The 24,873-nt window shown below is 35.4% G+C and overlaps 1 protein-coding gene across 1 annotated transcript; it reads right to left on the bottom strand.

Moving 5' to 3' along the window:
• Positions 1-1,253: 1,253 nt before the first annotated feature.
• Positions 1,254-4,294, bottom strand: LOC149813013 (exopolygalacturonase-like). The gene is made up of 5 exons (XM_089991051.1): positions 4,076-4,294; positions 2,443-2,757; positions 2,060-2,349; positions 1,689-1,914; positions 1,254-1,490 (listed from the first exon to the last, which is right to left on the bottom strand). Exons 1-5 carry the CDS (start codon positions 4,292-4,294, stop codon positions 1,254-1,256), a joined length of 1,287 nt encoding a protein of 428 aa, XP_089847177.1.
• Positions 4,295-24,873: the final 20,579 nt, after the last annotated feature.

Genomic DNA, 24,873 nt, shown 5'->3' with positions numbered 1-24,873 from the left:
GCCGGTGAAGACTGTCGCCCCACGGCGACAATCTGCAGCTTACCGGTGGTTGTCGCCCCACGGCGACTCCACCGATGTCAAATCGCTGAAACGGCCTACACGGCCACACGCAGCGGGAAAGCATGGTAGTAGTGGGCCCATAACCCAATGTTGGGCGAAACCCTGTAAAAAATAACATGACAAGGAGCATACCTGGATTAGCCATTGTCCGTGTAGGTAGTTCGGCGTTCTCCTCAGCCGGTCGACGCCCACAATGAGCCCAGGCCTTATGTCGACGGTGAGCAGGACCCCATTCTGCTAAGTCTAAATGCAAAACTGAATTTGGGCAGGGAAGTGTTACGAATTCTCATCATCTTCATAACCCCTAACCACTTATATAATGGAGGAATTGGGCAGTTACGTGAATGCGGTCTCTCCACATTCACGTAACTCCCACCCACTAACTCCATTACTCAGCCACTTACGTGACCCACTAAGAGGGTGTCAAACCGGGTCAGACTGCGGGTTGGACCTGTAACCCAAAATGTCCAACAAATCTGTCATAAGCAGGGAGGTGGGGCTTGACGTCTAAATTTTTCATTTTGTATCGCTTTAACCCCAGAGCGCGGACAGATATGCGTTGCAAAATCACAACTTTTGTTGTAGTCTCCAAGTTCTGCTTATGATGCATGCCACCAATGGTGGGTTTTTTTTTTCACATAGTAACTGCAGACAGAACACTGGGATTCCATCAATATGGGTATCGGTCCTGAATCCTTTGGCTACAGATTCAGCTGTATCGGCCGGCCCCCCGGATACCAATACTCAAGTGAATCGTTCTGTATCAGACCAAAATAATATTGAAGATTTTACTCTCACCAGAGAGAAGTAACACAATATTGAAATGTTTTACGATTACGGAAGACCAATACTGAAACATATTCGTATTTAGGAGATATGTTAATCAATCCAGAACAAGGCATCCGCGTGTCTGGTAGTCATTCCAGTGGAAAACAAGTCATAAAAATTAATCCAATGTCAGTCTCATGCCATTACGCTTCCAGTTTAACGATATCTCATCGTCATTATTTCTTTATTGCTACAAATCAGGTTACCGTTTGAAAGTATTGCACAGATACACAGCAATATTCACATGGGAAATCGTGTAAATCTAATTGAAGGGTAAATAGCTACGTAGTTCAAATCAACGCTACACATCAATATTCACAAAGGAAATCGTGTAAATCTAATTGAAGGTCGCACAGCTGCATTGTTCAGATCAGCACACAAGTAGGCGGCACCTGCGTGCCGGTAGAGACTACATTAGCATTAGTACATGTAGAGGTGGTCTGTCCATCTTGTCCATTGTACCTCAAATTGATGTTACTAAGACCAACGCCCTCACAAGGGAACTCCTTGCTGCAGACGAGCTTTACTGCTACTTGTGAAGCTGATGTTCCTATCACGTTCTTGAAGTTTATATTGCTGATCTTCACCTTTGATGGTGGTCTCTGTTTCAGTGCAAGGAAACACAAACGAAAATTAAAACGTACACTAGCATTCATTCATCTTGGGCTAGCTTTAACCGGTAGGATCCAGGTCTGAGTTAGGTGAGCAACACCTAGAAATTCATTCTTTTTTTCTTCCAACTTTACTAAAGTAAAAAAGAAATGGCTTGGCCTGTCAGACAAGTTAAAAAAGTCACCCACCTCACTGGGGCACGAATCATAAGGGCAATACTCTTGGTCGATGATGATGGGATTTTTGACGTTGTACATAACAATATCTTGAAACGTAAAATCTTTGGCATTGAGCTCCTTTGATCCAGGCCAGGTCTTGATTCTCAAACCGTTTGTGGTATCCATGATGGTACAGTTCCTTACCTTTAAGCCGGTCACATCTTTCTCGTTTGCATACTTGCCAAGGCTACCAACGCTGTCAAGGTTAATTTACTCTTAAAACTTAGGAAAAAAGTTATGACATGAAAGAAAACAGAAGCAACTAATTAAGTTGAGGAAAAACTCGACCAAATTCATGCGCTTGCGTGGTATTTTGATCATTTATCTGTGTTCTATCTTACCTAATGCCATGGCCTGGTCCACATATAATATTTGAGATGGTGATTCGGTTGCTGCCAGGTCCAATGGATATGCAATCATCACCGGTGCCAATGGAAGATCTATAGATACTGATCCCAGTGGAATCCCCAATGTGGATGCCGTCAGTATTTGGGCTGTTACTTGGTGCTGATATCTTTAGGTGATGAGCCTTGATGTTCTGTGAGGCATAGATAAGCATGTGGAAGAACTTGCTATCCACTGAGGATATATGCCGTATGGTTGAGTTGGTGAGAAAATTGAATCTTAAAGACTGTTCAGACATTCACAACAATTCACAACAACTAAATTAAGCCATTTGTTCCTTCAAATGAGAGTTATGAATCAAATAATCATCTCATCTTACTGTTGGTAGTTGCTTGCAGTTAGCAGTTTTGGGGCACTTATTGCTTGGCCAAGCCGAGGCACCACGACCGTCGAAAGTGCCATTACCAGTTAAGATCAGGCCATTGATGTATTGGAAAGATATCCAAGCGTCTGATGGGAATTGGGAGAGATCTGTGGGAGCTATCACCTTTCCTTTCACCTCTACTACGATAGGATATGCACCTGGGCAAGGACCCTCAAACTGAACTGGGCCACTGAGAAATGTGCCCTGTGGTATCACCATATGAACCCGTCCATTTGATGCACAAGCAGCCTTCCACGCATCTACGAATGCCTGAATTCATAATAATCCCAAGTCAATGTATCTTACTCTTGTGAAGATCTACTTAGGTCCATACGACCTGAGAGGAATCTGATATTAATGACCAACATTACTTATCATGCCTTAAGATTAATCTTCGTACCAAAGGTCGTCTGCATTTGATTGTTTTAAACATGAATATTAATCAAATAATCACCATCCGCATATGATGGATCCAAACATGCCAATCAACTCATGTTTTCAGCTCTTTTTTTATTTTAAACAGCTCATGCTTCAGCTGTGAAATGGTTATGGTACCATAAATTTTATATGATTCTAGTTTATGGGTGCTTATGATTCATGGAGCATTTGCATTAATATTTGCCGAGAGTGAATTCCCGTCAGCTATGGTTGTTCATATGTTGATTAGGACTGGTGAAAGAAACAAGTCTCTGGTTCGACTTGTTTGGCTCTATAATGAGCTCGTTGAGGCTTACAAAATCGGCCTGGAAACGTTATTTTCTAAGAGTACGGATCATGTTTATCAATTCAAGTTTCTGTAAGGGCTGCTTGGTTTTGTTCGGCTTAGGAAGGCTCCTGAAGTCGAAATATTCATATATCTATGGGTGTTTTATAAAACATAATAATGCTTGCAATCAATATTGAATTCTATGCATAGCTTGTATGCAAGAAGGTGGGAGTCATAATTTTTTTCTCTTTATTTCTTTTGCAAAATTGTTTATCCTTCTTATTCATCAAGTATGGGAATTCAATTGCTCTTATTGTCCCTTGAAGAAATAGTTTTGTACTCCGGGAACAGGCATGAGTTTTTTTTTCAAAAGAAAATAAGAGGATGCGCCATGCATGTGGTTGAGCTCTTACACATTGAGCCACAACAAGCCAATCTTCAACAATACCAGCTTGGCTCATTCCGCTAGATTAACATCACTAACTCTGATCAATCGATCATTCAATGTAACTATTTTTCATTCTACCTCTATGTCATAATATGACCAATATTGTTAAAATATCGTTATTTTACCATGGTATCCTTTACTGATATAATGCAAAAAAAAAAACTGTAATATTTTCAAAATGTGGCCTATATTAAAAATATTAATTTCTAGCACAATATAAATCCAATAAAACATTTTTGGTAATGTGTTAAGTTTTTTTGCATTTTAGATATATTTTCTGCTTTTTATAGTTTTAAATGTACCATTCTCTACTTGATATTTCTGCAAAAAAACAGATTTTTCGAAATATCATGACATTTTCTGTCTCAATATTTTGCTGAAAATGAGATTTGTGACGTAGATCTACTTATATGCATATTAGCCGTGGCACGTACCTTGCTGTCGTCTGTTTGGCCATCAGCCTTTGCTCCAAACTTCTTCACATTGAAGACTGGAATTCTTGCACTAGCACCCGCAATGCCATATGTGCAAAAAGCTAGCACTAAGCACATGGACCAAAAGCCTTTGAAACTCATATCCACCTCTTTAACAAGATAGAAGCAGCCACTTAATTCTTCTTTTCTCTCTTCACCTTTACATGGAAACTGGGTCATGGTGGGGTATAAATAAAGAGTTGGTGAACTTCCACTCTACCAACAACCAACTTGCCAGAATTATAGCCATCCCCCACGCCTTAAGCTGTCTGAAAGATGTCAAAACAGAATGTTGGTTTCATTTTCTACTCTGTTTTTATATTTAGTTATTTATAAATCTCACTATTATCATGTTTCGTTTATATCCTAATCATCTTTGTTAACTTCCCAATATATTTAGTTAATGACAAATCACCAACTTCATATGTATTTGGCCACTAATTTGAGTTTTCCTGAATTTTTTTTGTTTTACCTTTTTTTCCTAACCCTCGTGAGCTGATTGTCCGCGGGTAATACATCTATCCTAGCTTCGTATTAGTTTGCATAACATGCTACCCACGCACGATTTCGTATATTATTGTATAATGGCATGGAAGGCTGGCTACTGTCATGAAAGAGTTGTGCTGCATATGTCAAGAGTTTCAGCAGTGAGGTCCGGCTCCTAAAAAACAAGAAATTAAATTAAATTAATACAACATTGTTCGAGTTTTCAAAATTCATAAAATATGAATCAATTATAATTTTTTTTTTAAAATACATTATGCAAAATTTTACCAAAAATTACTGTGGATAAAATTACTAAAATATCCTTGGGACTTGAATTAGCCCAAATGGATCGAAAACGAATCAGGTAAATTTGGACTTGTGTTTTGTATGAAAATTTAGGATTTGAATCTTGCTCCCACTGCTTGCATGTGGGGTGTGGATCCCGATGCTCCTGTATCATTCAGCTTTACTGGAGCAAAAGTTGTGGGTTCCTGCCGGGCTGTGACCAAATGACGCTCGAGTAGGGCAACAACATGCCTAATACTTTACAAGTTGTGATCGAATGTAAGATTTCAGAAGCATCTGGGGCCCTCTGGAATTTTTGTTGATGGTATTTTTTGGTTGAACAAATTGGGAAACCAGTCTTATCTAAAATACTACTAGAAACGTTTCAAAAAAGGTCCCGTTACAGTCCATGTTGGAAATAAAGCAACAAACTAGAGAAGAAGATTGTTCTCTAGAATGAAAAACACACAAAAATGGTGCAAGAGAAGGAGAAGGCTACAAAAGGCTTCAATACATTCCAATGACTTGTCCAAATGAGGATACATGGCTGCTATATATATAGCATTCAAGCTCAACCAGAATTTAATTACATAATAAATTCCTACCATAGAAAAACTAAAAGACTATTACATTTTCAAGGAAAAGAAATAAATAGGAGAGGAACCCAAAGAGTTGCATAGAAAACTGCAAATAGCCTTAATGTAAAACGAGTTCCCAAAATGAGGGAGGAATACGAAGAGTCTAGCTTATAATTCCAACAAGCCTTAAAGTAAAATGAGGTTCCCAAAAATGAGGGAGGAATACGAAGAGTCTAGCTTATAATTCCAACAGACCCTCTTAAGCTAGACTATAACGACACCTAATTTCTCTCTCAATTTATTGAAAGTTTCATTCTTCAATGCTTTTGTAAAGATATCAGCCACTTGGTCTTGGGTCTTGCAAAACTTGACATTTTTCAACTTCTCCATTTGAGTTGAATTTTGTTTTATATACCCACTAATTTTGAATCTTCGACACATTTATAATGAATTCCATAATTGACACACATATCTCAAAAAAGTTGTCGCCTCCTTTTTTTTATTACTTTTCTTTGATAAAAAAAATGGTGGCTGACCCTTTGGATTAATAAGTAACAAGGTATATACGATTAGGTAAAATGAGATAGGCCCACGACAAGTCCTGAGGCTATCTTTCCAACCTAAATAGTCCTCTATCCGATTTTAATTTTTTCTCATATTAAAATTGAAATTTGTTAATTGCCTTCTTCTTGTTTTCTTGTACTGGTCGGGATTTACCTAACCCCAGCTTGCCAATCTAAATAAAGAATATATATATATATATATATATATATATATATATATATATATATATATATATAATTCATGACATTAGGATGCTGGAGCAGAGCAGAAGAACAAGGCTTATAAAGATCCATTTGGATCCATCCTTAATTATTTTGGATTTGTCTTTGATAATTTGGTTCTTTTTTAAATTTAAATTATTGTACTTGATCCATATTCTTAAGATAAGTTTTATATTTTTAGAATGTTATCTTAATAGGTAGTTTGTTTTTTATCAAAATTAGGAAATCTGCTTCTTTAAAAGGAAGAGAGATCTAGATGTCAATCATAGTTGAATTATTAGATTATTTTCACTTTAATTGTATTTAGTGTTATTTTCAATTTTCTTGTATTTTCGTTTCGATTTCTTGCATTTTCTTAAATACTCCTAAATAATTTAGCTTCTAACTATGTTCGGGTAACCTTTAGGTTTCAAGAATGCATTTCCTGAATCACTACATCAATTTAGTATCAGAGCAAGGAATTGTTTGTCTCAGTCACCATAATGTCACGTAGTATGAGGAAAGATCTTATAAAGCATAAGATGGAAGAGTGTATGGAGTAGTTAGCAAATCAATTTCAGCAAGCTCATGAATGTCTCAACTCCATTGAACAAAAATTCAATTGCCTTAGAACTATTGCAAAATCCTGAATGGAGGAAAATGCTCAGTTGAATGCAAAAAAGTGAATCAAACATGTTCACAAAGTTGTCAGTGCACAACCCGAGGAGTGACACCAAGGGTGCAACGACAATCTCAGTTTCAAGCTCATTATGTAAACGAAAACTGGAAGGCAAGTTTATGATCTCCAGACACACTATAGTGGCTCTTCAGTCTATGGTTGTAAACCATAACAAAAAAGTTACTCCATTCATGATCAAGCGTCAGTCGAATGTCACAGCTCATCAGAGACTTCAAACACCACCACTGAACCTTACTTTTGTCCATTCATTAGGAGTGTCAAGAGGGAGGCTTTAGATGTGGTTGACGATAAGCAGCAAGTCAGAGCAGGCTAGACAAGCTTTTGGCTAAAGAATGGAGTAGCCACGACAACCACCAGTGTCGTCCAAACCACTGTTGACCCTTCTTCACCACCCTACACCCTACTTTCAAGCTCTTGGTGTTGGTCACACATGACCATGGATGGCCATGTTCAGGCATGGATTCATTCATTGAGGAGAAAGATGAGCCCACTCTCTCTCCAACATATGAACAGCCCAATAATGGGCCTATCCAAATTCGGCATATTCAAATATGCCTCATCTAGATAGCCATGCAAAAAATGCAAAATGGTTAACACTCCCTCCAAGGAGAAAAAGTCGATAGTATCGTGATATTGTTGGGCAATGGCTACCCAAGAGAGGAGCAATTCCAACAACTCTCCTTTATTAAGGAGCAGCTCTCGTTCAATAGGAGATGTAGAAAAAGGAAGAGAAAAGAATCCTCCATGTGATCCCTCAACCACATCTATGTTCTCTCGCCCTCAACAACTACACACCTCAGTGCGATCCTAGGAAGTCTTTAAGTTTCATCAGTGATATCAAAACCATACCTGTAGTGTGCATCCTTTGTTGGCCAGTCATTGCTCAGAGTTGCAGAATGCTGCTTGGAGCTGCAAATCGCTCAAACTTGCCAAAAATTAAAACAAGGAAAAGCAATAATTCGGTTAGTATTTTTTTTTTTTTCTCTGCTTGAGGTTTTTGCTAGAAAACTGGCCACCCTCTTGCCAAAAAAATCCTAATCATGTGGTTGTTAGTGTTGACGGTGTCTGCAACCAGTTTCTAAGGTGCATATAGATCTTGAATTGAGGCTTGCTTCTTGTCTCAGGGTAGAGGAGGCAGAACCCCCTCCGTGAACCGTAATATATAAAACAAAAAAAAACAAAATAAAGTTTTGCCTATCTTTTTTTGTCATGTTTTTTTGTAAAGGTAGACGATCCCTGCCTGGTGTCAAGGGCAGAGGAAAATCACTTTCATCCAGGTGGTGGTTGTCAGCATCGAGGAGTAGAGGCAACCCTTGTTGTTTGCAACCTAAAACGAGGAGCTGAAAGAGATCCCCTCACTATTTTCCTCTCGACACTGAGCCTAAGGGCAGAGGAAAACCACTCTCATCTGGGTGGTGGCTGCTGGCATCGAGGGGCAAAGGCAACCCCTATTGTCTGCAACTTAAAATGAGGAGGTGGAGGAGATCCTCTCAATATTTTTCCTCTCGACACTAAGCCTAAGGGCAGAGAATTTTTTTTCTCTCACTTGTTGAGTCAGGTAGTGTTGAGACATCCGGGTGAGAGTCAGCCATAATTGAGGGGCATTCGTCAAAAGAACACCTCACTTGTCGGTTTCATGGAACATTTGCTCCCCTTTTTTAAAGGGCATGAGTTCTTCATTGTTGAGTGTTTAAAATGCCCTTCTTTGGCGGGAATCATGGCACCAACGTCTATCAATGGTGGTTGACCTCCTTTCTGCCTCTAATCGTCAGACAAATCGTCAAACTCGTGAGGAAGGCAGAGGCTGAAGCAGAACAGAGAGAAAATTAGGACTTTAAAAACCAAATTTTCAATTTTATATCCTCTCATGATCAAAAGTACTTTTATGCCCCTTTATTTTTTAATATTTCTATTCTATGTTAAGGTTGATATTTCTTATTTTTTACTAGTTAAATCAGTTTTTCGAATTTATTTACATAATTGTCCTTTTATTTTTTATAATTTTTTATTACTTCTTGATATCGTAAGATTACCTATGTACCCCTATTTTTTTTGTTAATTACCTTCGTGTCCTCTATTTTTATAAAACAAATGCCTCATTTTCTAGTAAATTCCAAAAAGTGTCATGTACTCTAGAAAATACCTACGACAGACTTCTGATTTTTTGAAAATTATAGAAAGACCCTTGAACTTTTCGATTTAATTCACAAAGTTTATTTGTTACTTTTAAGGGTTCTATTTTTCTATTTTTTTATAGAACTAATTGCTGACTTTTTTAAAATTATAGAAAAGTGGTTAGTTTATTCAGTTTGCCTCATATAGCCTTATTTTGACTAAAATAAGTTGAGAATTGGTTGTCTTCTATATGTTTTTTTATTTACATGATAAAATATGTCTTATATCATTTATTTCTTGATTGTGAACATGATATTTTGGGTATTCATAATTAATATTATGTTGTTTACCCATTTGTTGTATGTTGGACATATTTTTATTATATTTTACCAATATATAATAACAAGTATAAAAAAAAAGTCTACCAAGGTTTGTGCTACCAAGTTAGCCAAAATCGATAAACTGAATGGAATCAATTTCTATATCTAGAAGAGGAGGATTCTTCTTGTTTTGACCTTAGAGGGCATCAAGAATGCCCTGAATGCTGACATGAGAGACCTGGGTGACAAAGCTCTTGAAGTAGATAAAAATGCTTATATTAAATAAAAAAAGGATAACATGTTAGCCAAAACAATCAGCATACATGGATGATGATCTTATTAGGGTATTCGAGGATTACCTTACTGCAAAATCAATATTTTAAGTTATCTCAAAGAAATATGACACTACCTCATAAACCCACATTCAATTGCTCTTGGAGCAACATAATTTATGTAAGATGTAAGAAAATGACAATGTAGTTGACCGCGTGAATAAAATGTTGGCAATGGCAAAGGACTTAGCCATCGTTAGGAATGTAATCCCTGATTGCATGCAGATATCCACATTTTTCATTACCTTTCATCTTCATGTAAGATTGTCCAAACTGCTCTTAGATTGAACTCTAAAAACTTGACATTGAAAGAGCTACCAATTCATCTGAAATTTGAACAACATATGCAGCAAGAAAAGAAGAGTAAATTATATTTCACTAAAGATGCTCCTAGCAGTAATCATAGTCCTTCTATGCACTTATATTTTAAAAGAAAGTTCTTCAAAAATAATCACAAATTTGATAAGAAAAAGGGTCTAACATTTCATAAGACGTAGGTAGTCGCCTCCCAAGTGAAGTGTTTCAAGCGTTGAAAACCTAAGTACTTCAAGAAAGATTGTTGAAATCGCCCAAACAAAAACAACGACAGGCACAACAAAAATAGCAGGCAAAATGAGAGGTGATATAATCTGCGTGATATCGGAATGCTCATATGTAGATCAGTCACTTTGTAGATGGTGGGTGGATTCTGGAGTGACACGATATATATCCAAGAGCAAGGAAGGAATGATGGACATGATCGAGTATAAACCTGGGAAACATCGGGTGTATATGGGGAACAATACCTACTATAATGTTATGGGTGTTGGGACTTACTGTATTGAAACCCTAAGAAACAATGTTCTATTATCAAATATCGTGTTTGTATTATCCATGGTACGAAACCTAGTGTCTGTTTCAAGAATTTTGTTAAATTAAATGTAGGATATTAATTTAAAGAAAATAAAAAAACTTGTTAAATTAAATCTAATGCCTAACTTTGAAGAAACATCTTTTCATATATGTGAATTCTGTGTTTATGAAAAAATGATAAGAAAACTATTTTCAAATAATGTAATTATAGTATCTGAATTGTTAAAAATTATTCATTTAGATATTTGTGGGCCCTTAAAGACCGAAACTCATAAAGGAATATAATATTTTATATATTTTATTGATGATTATGCAAGATATAGTTATATATATATCTTATAATATATAAGTACGAAGCATTTAAAAAATTTAAAGAATATCATCAATAAGTTACCCAACTTGGTAGAAAGGTTAAAGTTTTATGGTTTGATCGAAAAGGAGAATATACCTTAAATGAATTTTCTAAATATTATAAGGTTAACGGGATCAGACCTCAAACTACGACTCTAGGAATACCTCAACAAAATGGTATAGTTGAAAGATATAATAGGACTCATCTTGATATGGTTAAATGCATATTGTTTAATGCTTCGTTACTCAAAATATTTTAAGGAGAAGCGATATATATAATGTATATTCTAAATAGGGTTTCATGTAAGGCTATAGTCTCTCCACCTTATGAGTTATGGACCGAAATAAAACCTAATCTAAGTCACATTCGTAGATGGGGTTCAGTAGCTTATATAAATGTTATAGAGTGATCAAGAGATAAACTTGATAGCAGATCCATAAAGTGTATCTTTATTATATATCCCAAAAAGATCCAAAGGTTATAGATTCTACTATTCTGATAAGGGATTAATTGAAGGCAAACATGCTGTATTCTTGAAAGATCAAAACATAAAATCAATTATTCCTTAAATAAGTGGAGACAATCCACTTGATTTCTATTATGACTCTGATGATTCACAAAAATATTTAGGTAATGATGAACCAACTGTTAGTACTTTTTATACTTCTCATCAGACTCAGGTTGGCTCAAAAGATCCAAAACTCCCTTGTCATACTTGGATGACTGCTATGTCTACTTGTCGGAGGAATTATGTTATTTCTTAGATATTGATGACATGAAAGATAACATATTATATAATAAGGCAATAAAATCACTTAAGTCAACAGACTGGATAAAAGTCATGGACGAGAAAATTGAATTTATTAAGAAAAAACAAGTCTGAGAATTGATTGATTTACCTGAAAAAGGAAAGTCATTGGATGCAAATGGATTTTAAAGAAAAAATTTAAATATGATGATAGTATTGATAAATTTAAAGCTAGATTGATAGCTAAAGTTTTTTCTTTGAAAAAGGGGTTAGACTATGTTGATACATATTCACTCATTGCAAAATTTGCCTCAATAAGGATAATTTTTACTATTATAGCTCATTACGATCTAGATATACATCAAATGGATGTTAAAACTATATTGCTAAATGGTGAGCTTAAGAAAACCATTTTTATAGAACAGCATGAAGGTTATGTTGTTAAAGACCAAGAAGATAAAGTATATAGGTTGGAAAAAAAAATCCATATACAGACTCAAGCAATCACCATGTCACTGGTACTTAAAATTTCATAAGGCAATTACTTTATGGGATTTGTGGCAAATATATTTGACCACTGTGTTTATGTTTAAAAAAGTGAGAGCAAATTCTTTATTCTCTCACTATATATGGATGACATTCTTTTGACTGAAAATGACAACGATATGATTCTCAAAACCAAGTCATGGTTAAATTCTCAATTCGAGATAAAAGACATAGAAGAAGCATCATATGTTCTTGGAATTAAAATCACTCGAGATAAAAAATTTAAACTTTTGAGCTTGAGTCAAGAAATGTATATTAATCATATACTCAAGAAATTTAGAATGAGTGATTGCAAGCCTCTTAGAATGCCTTTGGTAAAAGATGACAAATTAAATAAGAATGATAGTTCAGGTGAAGGACAAGAAAGAATGAATGTCCCTTATGCATAAGCTATTGAAAGCTTGATGTATGCTAGGTTATGTACGAGGCCTGATATCATCTTTGTTGTTGGCCTCGCTAGTCACTATCAGAGTAATCCTTGTTAGCCTCACTGGCAAGCAGTGAAAAGAATATTTTGATATTTAAAATGAACTATAAACTTGAAATTGTGTTTTCAATATGATGCATTAAATTTGACTAGATATTTTGATGTTGACTTTGCTAGCAGCAGAGATGATAGTCAATCCCCTGCCAACGGGGGTGAGGAATGAATTCAAACTCAAATGCATAGGCCAAAGCCCGAATACTGAACTAACCCTCCAAGGCAATGGTTGTAGACCTTAGGCAATGTAATGTGGGATTTTAAAAACCTCAAAATGATTACCAAACACGAGGAAAAGAGGGTTGAGATTCAAGCATGAAGTGGAACTTCCCTACAAGAGATTAAACCCAAATAAGTGTTGAAGGAGGCCAAGGTGAATCCTCAATTCTTCTCAATAAAGACTCTTGAGGGTCCAAGTTCAGCCAAAAAAACCTTGGCTCCAGAGATTGAGAACCTTCACAAAGAATACCAAGCAGTCTTTCAAGAGCCAAAGGGCCTCCCCCTATAAGGAGCCTTGAACACCACATTCTGATCATAATAGTTGACCAATAGAACAAAGCATGGACCCACATGAGAGTAAAGCCCAATGAAGGAGAGAAAGAGAATGCAAAAGGAAATCTATTATCATATAGCCTTCATTGGTTTTTGCCACATAGAAGACAATACTTCAACCAAGAAAGTGGGGAGGAAACTCAAGAAGAAATTAACACTCTACATGAAATGGTAGCCAACAAAGAGTGCAACCAAATGCAAGTGCTACCCATGACCAGTGTGACAAATATCGCGAGATTTATGAAAATCTTGCTATAATATCATGAGAAATTGCCTGAAAGTTTAAAACGGCAATTTCTCTTGAGATTTTAAAAATATCACAAGATTTATGAAAAAACATAAATACTGCGATTTAAACACGATATTTACATTTTAAACGATTATTTATCACAAAAAAAAATCCTATATTTTTATTTTTAAATAAATTTTTTCATATTTTCTTAAAAAAATAATTTTAATAATTTTAATTAATTTTTTATTGCTGAGACTTTGCTGAAAAAATGCAAGATTTATGGATTTTTTTCCAATTCTTGCGATTTTTTTGAAAATGAGAAATTACCGATGAAAACTTTTGTCACTATGCCCATGACACCCAAGGACTTTGAAAGGAAGAAAGGAACACATACCTTGGGCTACTACATGGACGCCATAGTGACACTATTTGAGGCAACTGCTCACTACAAGATACCCGTACTCGAGCGAAAATGCAACGACAAAGGAGGGTAAAATGATTCTCACTACAAGATACCCCTTGAACGGCCAAGAATACGAGATACAACCACATGAGAATGAGAGGATGACGACATCATCAGATTTTCAACAATTGCCTTGAGGACAAGGCAAAATTTAAGAGGGTGGGAATTTTATATGCACTTTCCCTAAACCTCAATATTGGAGGTACACGCACCTACACCTAACGGGATAAGCCTATTTGGGTTTATACATGGGTGGCATGGCATATTTTGTAATATCCTTTTTTATTTTGGTATTTTGTACTCATTTGGGGCTAGGATTACATGAATATATTTCTTATATGTAATGGGGGTAGTTAAGAGAGGCGTGCTTAGCCCAAGCCTTGAGCTCATTATCTTCCATGTATTTTGAGAGTTTGCTTCAATGAAACTTATGGAGAGTTAGTTAACTTGTGAATTCTCTATTCAAGTGTGCCCTACTCTTAAAAGATTAAACTAGAGTAGTTAGAACCACTAACTGCTTAAGATTCCCCTTATCTCTTCCCAAACCACCTTTATCTTCCCTAACCAAACCCAACTAAGCCAGCCTCTCTCTCTCTCTCTAGCGAATCCCTTAAGCATCTCCCTCTTGCTTTCCTTACCCCATCACCTAACTTCTTCAATTCCATTCAATCTCCTACATTTAAACCCATCAAAGAAGGGAACCTAACAACGTAACATTTTTTCCTCTTTTTACCAAATCCCAAGCATACTATGATACATACATCAACCATTAAAGCCCATGTTTGGAAGCAAGAAAAAATTTCTCATGAAAAAAATTTATATATTACACATGAAAAAAATTTATATATTACACATGAAAAATTGTACATAATAAAAATTTTCCTTTTGTTTGTGAGACGTGCAAATTGAACCGGAGAGAGAGAGAGAGAAGCTTGTCATATGAAAAACTTCTAAATCTCGAAAGAAAATTTTCACATGAAAAAGGTTTTTCATCTCTCCTTTGGAACAATTGGAGAAACTCTATCTTTTTCTTTCCAACTCACATTTTTTTCGTAGTTTTTTGCAATTCCAAAAGTGTAAAGCAAAAAAAAATTCAACTCATAAGGCTAATTTATTAAAAGCTTAGGCAAGTAGAATACAAAATGACACCATGCCTCCCGGAACCATGCAGGCCAAAAGACGACCATGAAATAACCATGCATTTTCTACAGCATATAAGCGGCAACGTGATGAACGAGTGAAATCACATTAGCTGCAACAGTAGCATAGAATCCGCAAATGCAATAAAAGAATCACAAAAAAAAAGCCCTAGAACATGTGGAAAACATTTTAATCAAAGTCCATCTGTAAATAAAATATCAAGCACATGCACTTATCACAGAACCTGTCACTGTTAAGCACTTTGAATTGGGGATTGGATGTACAAATGTCGAACACTGAATGGACAACAATCACTGTAGATCATAAGAAGGATGTCGAGAACAGATATGAAGGCAGTATACCTTTATGCAGCATATTCTACTTCATCTGCATTCCACACATTACAAGAAACCCATGTTCTTGGAAGGTAAACCTTGTTTGCATTGTTTATTTGATTTTTCCTGTATGAATCTCTGACATGGCATAACATATGCACAAACATTTTAAATGATTACATTATCATATACATAATGAACTGTCAATCATGATCTGAGATGCATGACCTATCAACTAGATGGACCCGTGACAGAAGAGGTCAGAACAAAAATGAATTTTCTAGAGAACGTTTACAATATATAAGACATGAATATCAAATAATATGATAAACACAAACGGAAAAAGGGCTGATAATATTTCGGAACTGGCAATGCCTTAATATATCGAGGCTGAAATTTTTCTATGTTTAATTACTATTTGTTAACTTCTTTAACACATATAACAAGTTTAAAACTAAGTCACATAGGTATGGGTACAGGTGCGGGTACAGGTAGGGAGGATACGACACGGCAATTTCAGAAAATGCGGGTACGGGGACACGGCATATATATATATATATATATATATATATATATATATATATATATATATATATATATATATATATATATATATATATAAGAGAAAAGGGTTTGGGTCTAGATTCACATATGATTCATACCCAAACTCTCTCTCTCTCTCGGATTGTTGCAGGAAGAAGAAGAAGAGGTACACGCCCCCCTCTCTTCCTCTTCCTCTTCCTCTTTTGTCTTCTTCTTCCTTCTCCACCTCTTCTTCTTCCTCTTTGTCTTTCATCTTCTTCTTCCTTCGCCTTTTTCTTTTTCTTCTTCCTCCTCCTCTTTCCTTTTCTTCTTCCTTTTTCTTCCTCCTCCCTGCCTTTCACCGAGGGCAAAAGAAAAACAAAAAAAAATTGGGTTGGGTCAAGGTTGGACCCAACCCGATCCGTATCAGCACGTACCCATGCTGCGTCAGGTACCAGTACCCATGTCGACACGGGTAGGGATGCCTGGTTGCCATGTCTATGTAACATATGTTTAAAATCATTAGCAAATGCATATGACCTGTAAGTTTACATTAAAATGTAAATGATTTTTTGCCTAAAAAAAGTTGAAATAATAATAATGCAAGTGCATCCTAATACATCAATATCTTATAAACATAAGAATCCTTTAAAATAGATGTGCATAATTTCTTATGTTTGCTTGTATGTCTAACCACTCTGTTCAAAAGAATCATGACAATGTCTTAGTAGTTGAGCATACAATAAGAGTATCCCTATTATGCCCCAAGTTTGAGCATCAACGAAGTGTGATCCCATCCTTTTATATCCAGCCACAGAAAGCAAACCACAGTTCGGACTCCAACTCTATAACCTTTTTGACAACCTACGCAAGGAATGTCTCCAAGATTTTAATCTATTAGCCTATTTATAAATAATTTGTCAGAATATTGTGTTCCCCCAACAAAGAGATGTTAATTATACTCCCTTGGGTCCAATCTAAATCTCCCAACAGATGAAAAGTTAATCTTTCTTAAAGATTATTCAATATCTTATAAAGGACAATAATACTCAGGTTAATTAGTTATTGAATATTTTATGATAATATCAAGTTACACCATCACGATAAATATATTTGAGAGAACTAATGAAAAGGGGAACAAATATTAATCAAACATTTATATGGATAAGCCAGAGTATCAGACTCATCTAGTCTCTACTGTTAACTAATGGCCTCTTTGAAAGCTTAAGACTAAATCGAAACCAGCTGGCTTCAAACCTGAAAACAAACCACTGTACTAGCAGCTAGAGGTTTGCAGTACAGGAAATTTGAGAGTTCATCATTCTCTATTATTACATAAAACATGATTTTGTGCATGATTGATATGTATTCATTGAACTGTATAATGGTAAAAGCAGAACAGTTCATTTCAGCAATATATTAAATCAAACTAGTGAGATATACAAACTTCAATTTCATTACCTATCAGAATGTTAGTTTCCAGTAAATATTGAAGGCGGTTAATATCTTTTGAGAAAGTAGGGTGAAAAACTTATGTACCTAAACTCGTTAACAGCTTTTGGGCATACTAAATTAAGATAAGGCATCCTGAAGATCAGAACCAAGTAGTAGTGGAAAAAAAAAGAAATTGACAGCCAATAGTAAATTACAAACTTGCAAGCACACAACCTATACCAGGAAAAGTTGAGGATTTGGATCTTTTGAGCCAACCTGAGTTTGATGAGAAGTATAAAAAGTACTAACAGTTGGTTCATCATTACCTAAATATTTTTGTGAATCATCAGAGTCATAATAGAAATTAAGTGGATTGTCTCCACTTATTTCAGGAATAATTGATTCCATGTTTTGATCTTTCAAGAATACAACATGTTTGCCTTCAATTAATCCCTTATCAGAATAGTAGAATCTATAACCTTTGGATCTTTTTGGGATATATAATAAAGATACACTTTATGGATCTACTATCAAGTTTATCTCTTGATCACTCTATAACATTTATATAAGCTATTGAACGCCATCTACGAAGGTGACTTAGATTAGGTTTTATTGCGGTCCATAACTCATAAGGTGCAAAGACTATAGCCTTACATGAAACCCTATTTAGAATATACATTATATATATCGTTTCTCCTTAAAATATTTTGAGTAACGAAGCATTAAACAATATGCATTTAACCATATCAAGATGAGTCCTATTATATCTTTCAACTATATCATTTTGTTGAGGTATTCCTAGAGTTGTAGTTTGAGGTCTGATCCCGTTAACCTTATAATATTTAGAAAATTCATTTAAGGTATATTCTTCTTTTCTATCAAACCATAGAAATTTAATCTTTCTACCAAGTTGGGTAACTTCTTGATGATATTCTTTAAATTTTTTAAATGCTTCATACTTATATATTATAAGATATATATAACTATATCTTGCATAATCATCAATAAAATATATAAAATATTATATTCCTTTATGAGTTTGGGTCTTTAAGGGCCCACAAATATCTAAATGAATAATTTTTAACAATTGAGATACTCTAATTACATTATTTGAAAATAGTTTTCTTATCATTTTTTCATAAACACAGAATTCACATATATGAAAAGATGTTTCTTCAAAGTTAGGCATTAGATTTAATTTAACAAGTTTTTTTTTTTTCTTTAAATTAATGTCCTAGGTTTAATTTAACAAATTTCTTGAAACAGACACTAGGTTTCGTATCATGGATAATACAAACACGACATTTGATAATAGAACATTGTTTCTTAGGGTTTCAATATAGTAAGTCTCAACACCCATAACATCATAGTAGGTATTGTTCCCCATATACACCCGATGTTTCCCAAGTTTATACTCGATCATGTCTATCATTCCTTCCTTGCTCTTGGATATATATCGTGTCACTCCAGAATCCACCCACCATCTATAAAGTGCTTGGTCTACATATGAGCATTCCGATATCACACAGATTGTATCACCTCTTATTTTGCCTGCTATTTTTGTTGTGTCTGTTGTTGTTTTTGTTCGGGCGATTTCAACAATCTTTCTTGAAGTGCTTAGGTTTTCCACTCTTGAAACACTTCACTTGGGAGGCGACTACCTATGTCTTGTGAAATGTTAGACCCTTTTTCTTATCAAATTTCTGATTATTTTTGAAGAACTTTCTTTTAAAATATAAGTGCATAGAAGGACTATGATTACTGCTAGGAGCATCTTTAGCGAAATATAATTTACTCTTCTTTTCTTGCTGCATATGTTGTTCAAATTTCAGCTGAATTTGTAGCTCTTTCAATGTCAAGCTTTTAGAGTTCAATCTGAGAGCAGTTTGGACAATCTTACATGAAGATGAAAGGTAATTAAAAATGTGGATATCTGCATGCAATCAGGGATTACATTCCTTACGATGGCTAAGTCCTTTTCCATTGCCAACATTTTATTCACGCGGTCAACTACATTGTCATTTTCTTACATCTTACATAAATTACATTGCTCCAAGAGCAATTGAATGTGGGTTTATGTGGTAGTGTCATATTTCTTTGAGATAACTTAAAATATTGATTTTGCAGTAAGGTAATCCTCGAATACCCTAATAAGATCATCATCCATGTATGTGAGCATGATTGTTCTGGCTAACATGTTATCCTTTTTTTATTTAATATAAGCATTTTTATCTACTTTAAGAGCTTTGTTACCCAGGTCTCTCATGTCAGCATTCAGGGCATTCTTGATGCTCTCTAAGGTCAAAACAAGAAGAATCCTCTTCTTCTAGATATAGAAATTGATTCCATTCAGTTTATCGATTTTGGCTAACTTGGTAGCACAAACCTTACTAGACATTTTTTTTATACTTGTTATTATATATTGGTAAAATATAATAAAAATATGTCTAACATACAACAAAAAGGTAAACAACATAATATTAGTCATGAATACCCAAAATATCATGTTCACAATCAAGAAATAAATGATATAAGACATATTTTATCATGTAAATAAAAAAAACATATAGAAGACAACCAATTCTCAACTTATTTTAGTCAAAATAAGGCTATATAAGGCAAACTGAATAAACTAACAACTTTTCTATAGTTTTAAAAAAGTCAGCAATTAGTTCTATAAAAAATAGAAAAATAGAACCCTTAAAAGTAACAAATAAACTTTCTGAATTAAACAGAAAAGTTCAAGGGTCTTTCTATAATTTTCAAAAAATCAAAAGTATGTCTCAAGTATTTTCTAGAGTACATGACATTTTTGGAATTTACTAGAAAATGAGGCATTTGTTTTATAAAAATAGAGGACACAAAGGTAATTAATAAAAAAAATAGGGGTACATAGGTAATCTTATGATATCAAGAAGTAATCAAAATTTATAAAAAATAAAAGGACAATTATGTAAATAAATTCGACAAAACTGATTTAACTAGTAAAAAATAAGAAATATCATGAATTAACCTTAACATAGAATATAAATATTAAAAAAATAAAGGGGCATAAAAGTACTTTTGATCATGAGAGGATATAAAATTAAAAATTTGATTTTTAAAGTCCTAATTTTCTGACGAAATATCATGAATTAATCTCAGCCTCTGCCTTCCTCACGAGTTTGACGATTTGTCTGGCGATTGGAGGCAGGAAGGAGGTCAACCACCATTGATAGACGTTGGTGTCATGATTCCCGCCAAAGAAGGGCATTTTAAACACTCAACAACGAAGAACTCATGCCCTTTAAAAAAGGGGAGCAAATGTTCCCTGACACCGACAAGTCAGGGGTTCTTCTGACGAATGCCCCTCAATTATGGCTGATTCTCACCCGGATGTCTCAGCATTATCTGACTCAACAGGTGAGAGAAAAAAAATCCTCCGCCCTTAGGCTTAGTGTTGAGAGGAAAAATATTGAGGGGATCTCCTCCACCTCCTCATTTTAAGTTGGAGACAATAGGGGTTGCCTTTGCCCCTCGATGCCAGCAACCACCACCCAGATGACAACGATTTTCCTCTGCCCTTAGGCTCAGTGTCAAGAGGAAAATAGTGAGGGGATCTCCTTCACCTCCTCATTTTAGGTTGCAAACAACAAGGGTTGCCTCTACCCCTCGATGCCGACAACCACCACCTGAATGAAAGGGATTTTCCTCTGCCCTTGACACCAGGCAGAGATCATCTACCATTACAAAAAACATGACAAAAAAAGATAGGCAAAACTTTATTTTGTTTTGTTCACGGAGGGGGTTCTGCCTCCTCTACCCTAAGACAAGAAGCATGCCTCAATTCAAGGTCTATCTGCACCTTAGAAACTGGTTGCATACACCGTCAGCACTGACAACCACATGATTAGGATTTTTTTGGCAAGAGGGTGACCAATTTTCTAGCAACAACCTCAAGCAGAGAAAAAAAGGAAAAAAAATACTAACTGAATTATTGCTTTTCCTTGTTTTAATTTTCGGCGAGTTTGAGCGATTTGCAGCTCCAAGCGGCGTTCTACAACTCTGAGCAATGACCAGCCAATAAAGGATGCACACTACAGGTATGGTTCTGATACCACTAATGAAACTTAAAGACTCCCTAGGATCACACTGAGGTGCGTAGTTGTTGAGGGAGAGAGAACATAGATGTGGTTGAAGGATCACATGGAGGATTCTTTTCTCTTCCTTTTTCTGTATCTCTTATTGAACGAGAGCCTCTCCTTAATAAAGGAAAGGTTCTGGAACTGCTCCTCTCCTGGGTAGCCATTGCCCAACAATATCACGATACTATCGACTTTTTCTTTTTGGAGGGAGTGTTAACCATTTTGCACTTTTTGTATGTCTATCTAGATGAGGCATATTTGAATATGCTGAATTTGGATAAGCCCATTATTGGGCGGTTTATATGTTGGAGAGAGAGTGGGCCCACCTTTCTCCTCAATGCATGAATCCATGAGTGAACATGGTCATCCATGGTCATGTGTGACCAACACCAAGAGCCTGAAAGTAGGGTGTAGAGTGGTGAAGAAGGGTCAACAGTGGTTTGGACGACACTGGTGGCTGTCGTGGCTACTCCATTCTTTAGCCAAAAGCTTGTCTAGCCTGCTCTGACCTGCTGCTTATCATCAATCACATCTAAAGCCTCCCTCTTGACACTCCTAATGAATGGAGAAAAGTAAGGTTCAGTGGTGGTGTTTGAAGTCCCTGATGAGCTGTGACATTCGACTGACCCTTGATCATGAATGGAGTAACCTTTTTGTTATGGTTTACAACCATAGACTGAAGAGCCACTATAGTGTGTCTGGAGATCATAAACTTGCCTTCCACTTTTCGTTTACACAATGAGCTTGAAACTAAGATTGTCGTTGCACCCTTGGTGTCACTCCACGGGTTGTGCACTGACAACTTTGTGAACACGTTTGATTCACTTTTTTGCATTCAACTGAGCATTTTTCTCCGTTCAGAATTTTGTAAGGCAATTGAATTTTTGTTCAATGGAGTTGAGACATTCATGAGCTTGCTGAAATTGATTTGCTAACTACTCTATGCACTCTTCCATCTTATGCTTGATAAGATCTTCCCTCATACTACGTGACATTATGGTGACTGAGACAAACAATTCCTTGCTCTGATACTAAATTGATGTAGTGATTCAAGAAATGCATTCTTGAAACCTAAAGGTTACCCGAACATAGTTAGAAGCTAAATTATTTAGGAGTATTTAAAAAAATGCAAGAAATCGAAACGAAAATACAAGAAAATTGAAAATAACACTAAATACAATTAAAGTGAAAATAATCTAATAATTCAACTATGATTGACATCTAGATCTCTCTTCCTTTTAAAGAAGCAGATTTCCTAATTTTGATAAAAAACAAACTACCTATTAAGATAACATTCTAAAAATATAAAACTTATCTTAAGAATATGGATCAAGTACAATAATTTAAATTTAAAAAAGAACCAAATTATCAAAGACAAATCCAAAATAATTAAGGATGGATCCAAATGGATCTTTATAAGCCTTGTTCTTCTGCTCTGCTCCAGCATCCTAATGTCATGAATTATATATATATTCTTTATTTAGATTGGCAAGCTGGGGTTAGGTAAATCCCGACCAGTACAAGAAAACAAGAGGAAGGCAATTAACAAATTTCAATTTTAATATGAGAAAAAATTAAAATCGGATAGAGGACTATTTAGGTTGGAAAGATAGCCTCAGGACTTGTCGTGGGCCTATCTCATTTTACCTAATCGTATATACCTTGTTACTTATTAATCCAAAGGGTCAGCCACCATTTTTTTTATCAAAGAAAAGTAATAAAAAAAAGGAGGCAACAACTTTTTTGAGATATGTGTGTGGCACTATCAATTATGGAATTCATTATAAATGTGTCGAAGATTCAAAATTAGTGGGTATATAAAACAAAATTCAACTCAAATGGAGAAGTTGAAAAATGTCAAGTTTTGCAAGACTCAAGACCAAGTGGCTGATATCTTTACAAAAGCATTGAAGAATGAAACTTTCAATAAATTGAGAGAGAAATTAGGTGTCGTTATAGTCTAGCTTAAGAGGGTCTGTTGGAATTATAAGCTAGACTCTTCGTATTCCTCCCTCATTTTTGGGAACCTCATTTTACTTTAAGGCTTGTTGGAATTATAAGCTAGACTCTTCGTATTCCTCCCTCATTTTGGGAACTCGTTTTACATTAAGGCTATTTGCAGTTTTCTATGCAACTCTTTGGGTTCCTCTCCTATTTATTTCTTTTCCTTGAAAATGTAATAGTCTTTTAGTTTTTCTATGGTAGGAATTTATTATGTAATTAAATTCTGGTTGGGCTTGAATGCTATATATATAGCAGCCATGTATCCTCATTTGGACAAGTCATTGGAATGTATTGAAGCCTTTTGTAGCCTTCTCCTTCTCTTGCACCATTTTTGTGTGTTTTTCATTCTAGAGAACAATCTTCTTCTCTAGTTTGTTGCTTTATTTCCAACATGGACTGTAACGGGACCTTTTTTGAAACGTTTCTAGTAGTATTTTAGATAAGACTGGTTTCCCAATTTGTTCAACCAAAAAATACCATCAACAAAAATTCCAGAGGGCCCCAGATGCTTCTGAAATCTTACATTCGATCACAACTTGTAAAGTATTAGGCATGTTGTTGCCCTACTCGAGCGTCATTTGGTCACAGCCCGGCAGGAACCCACAACTTTTGCTCCAGTAAAGCTGAATGATACAGGAGCATCGGGATCCACACCCCACATGCAAGCAGTGGGAGCAAGATTCAAATCCTAAATTTTCATACAAAACACAAGTCCAAATTTACCTGATTCGTTTTCGATCCATTTGGGCTAATTCAAGTCCCAAGGATATTTTAGTAATTTTATCCACAGTAATTTTTGGTAAAATTTTGCATAATGTATTTTAAAAAAAAAAATTATAATTGATTCATATTTTATGAATTTTGAAAACTCGAACAATGTTGTATTAATTTAATTTAATTTCTTGTTTTTTAGGAGCCGGACCTCACTGCTGAAACTCTTGACATATGCAGCACAACTCTTTCATGACAGTAGCCAGCCTTCCATGCCATTATACAATAATATACGAAATCGTGCGTGGGTAGCATGTTATGCAAACTAATACGAAGCTAGGATAGATGTATTACCCGCGGACAATCAGCTCACGAGGGTTAGGAAAAAAAGGTAAAACAAAAAAAATTCAGGAAAACTCAAATTAGTGGCCAAATACATATGAAGTTGGTGATTTGTCATTAACTAAATATATTGGGAAGTTAACAAAGATGATTAGGATATAAACGAAACATGATAATAGTGAGATTTATAAATAACTAAATATAAAAACAGAGTAGAAAATGAAACCAACATTCTGTTTTGACATCTTTCAGACAGCTTAAGGCGTGGGGGATGGCTATAATTCTGGCAAGTTGGTTGTTGGTAGAGTGGAAGTTCACCAACTCTTTATTTATACCCCACC

The sequence above is a fragment of the Nuphar pumila genome, chromosome 16 (genome assembly GCF_984573655.1).
Source record: "Nuphar pumila chromosome 16, dmNupPumi1.hap1.1, whole genome shotgun sequence".
NCBI lineage: Eukaryota > Viridiplantae > Streptophyta > Magnoliopsida > Nymphaeales > Nymphaeaceae > Nuphar > Nuphar pumila.
The sequence above is the reverse complement of the archived record's forward strand: the minus strand, read 5'-3'. Positions and strand labels throughout refer to the sequence as shown.

Coding starts and splice junctions, on each gene's coding strand:
- LOC149813013 (XM_089991051.1), bottom strand. CDS start 4,294: ATGACCCAGTTTCCATGTAAAGGTGAAGAGAGAAAAGAAGAATTAAGT. Junction 2,758..4,075: donor GCCAAACAGACGACAGCAAG/GTACGTGCCACG, acceptor TTATGAATTCAG/GCATTCGTAGATGCGTGGAA. Junction 1,915..2,059: donor GGACCAGGCCATGGCATTAG/GTAAGATAGAAC, acceptor TAACCTTGACAG/CGTTGGTAGCCTTGGCAAGT.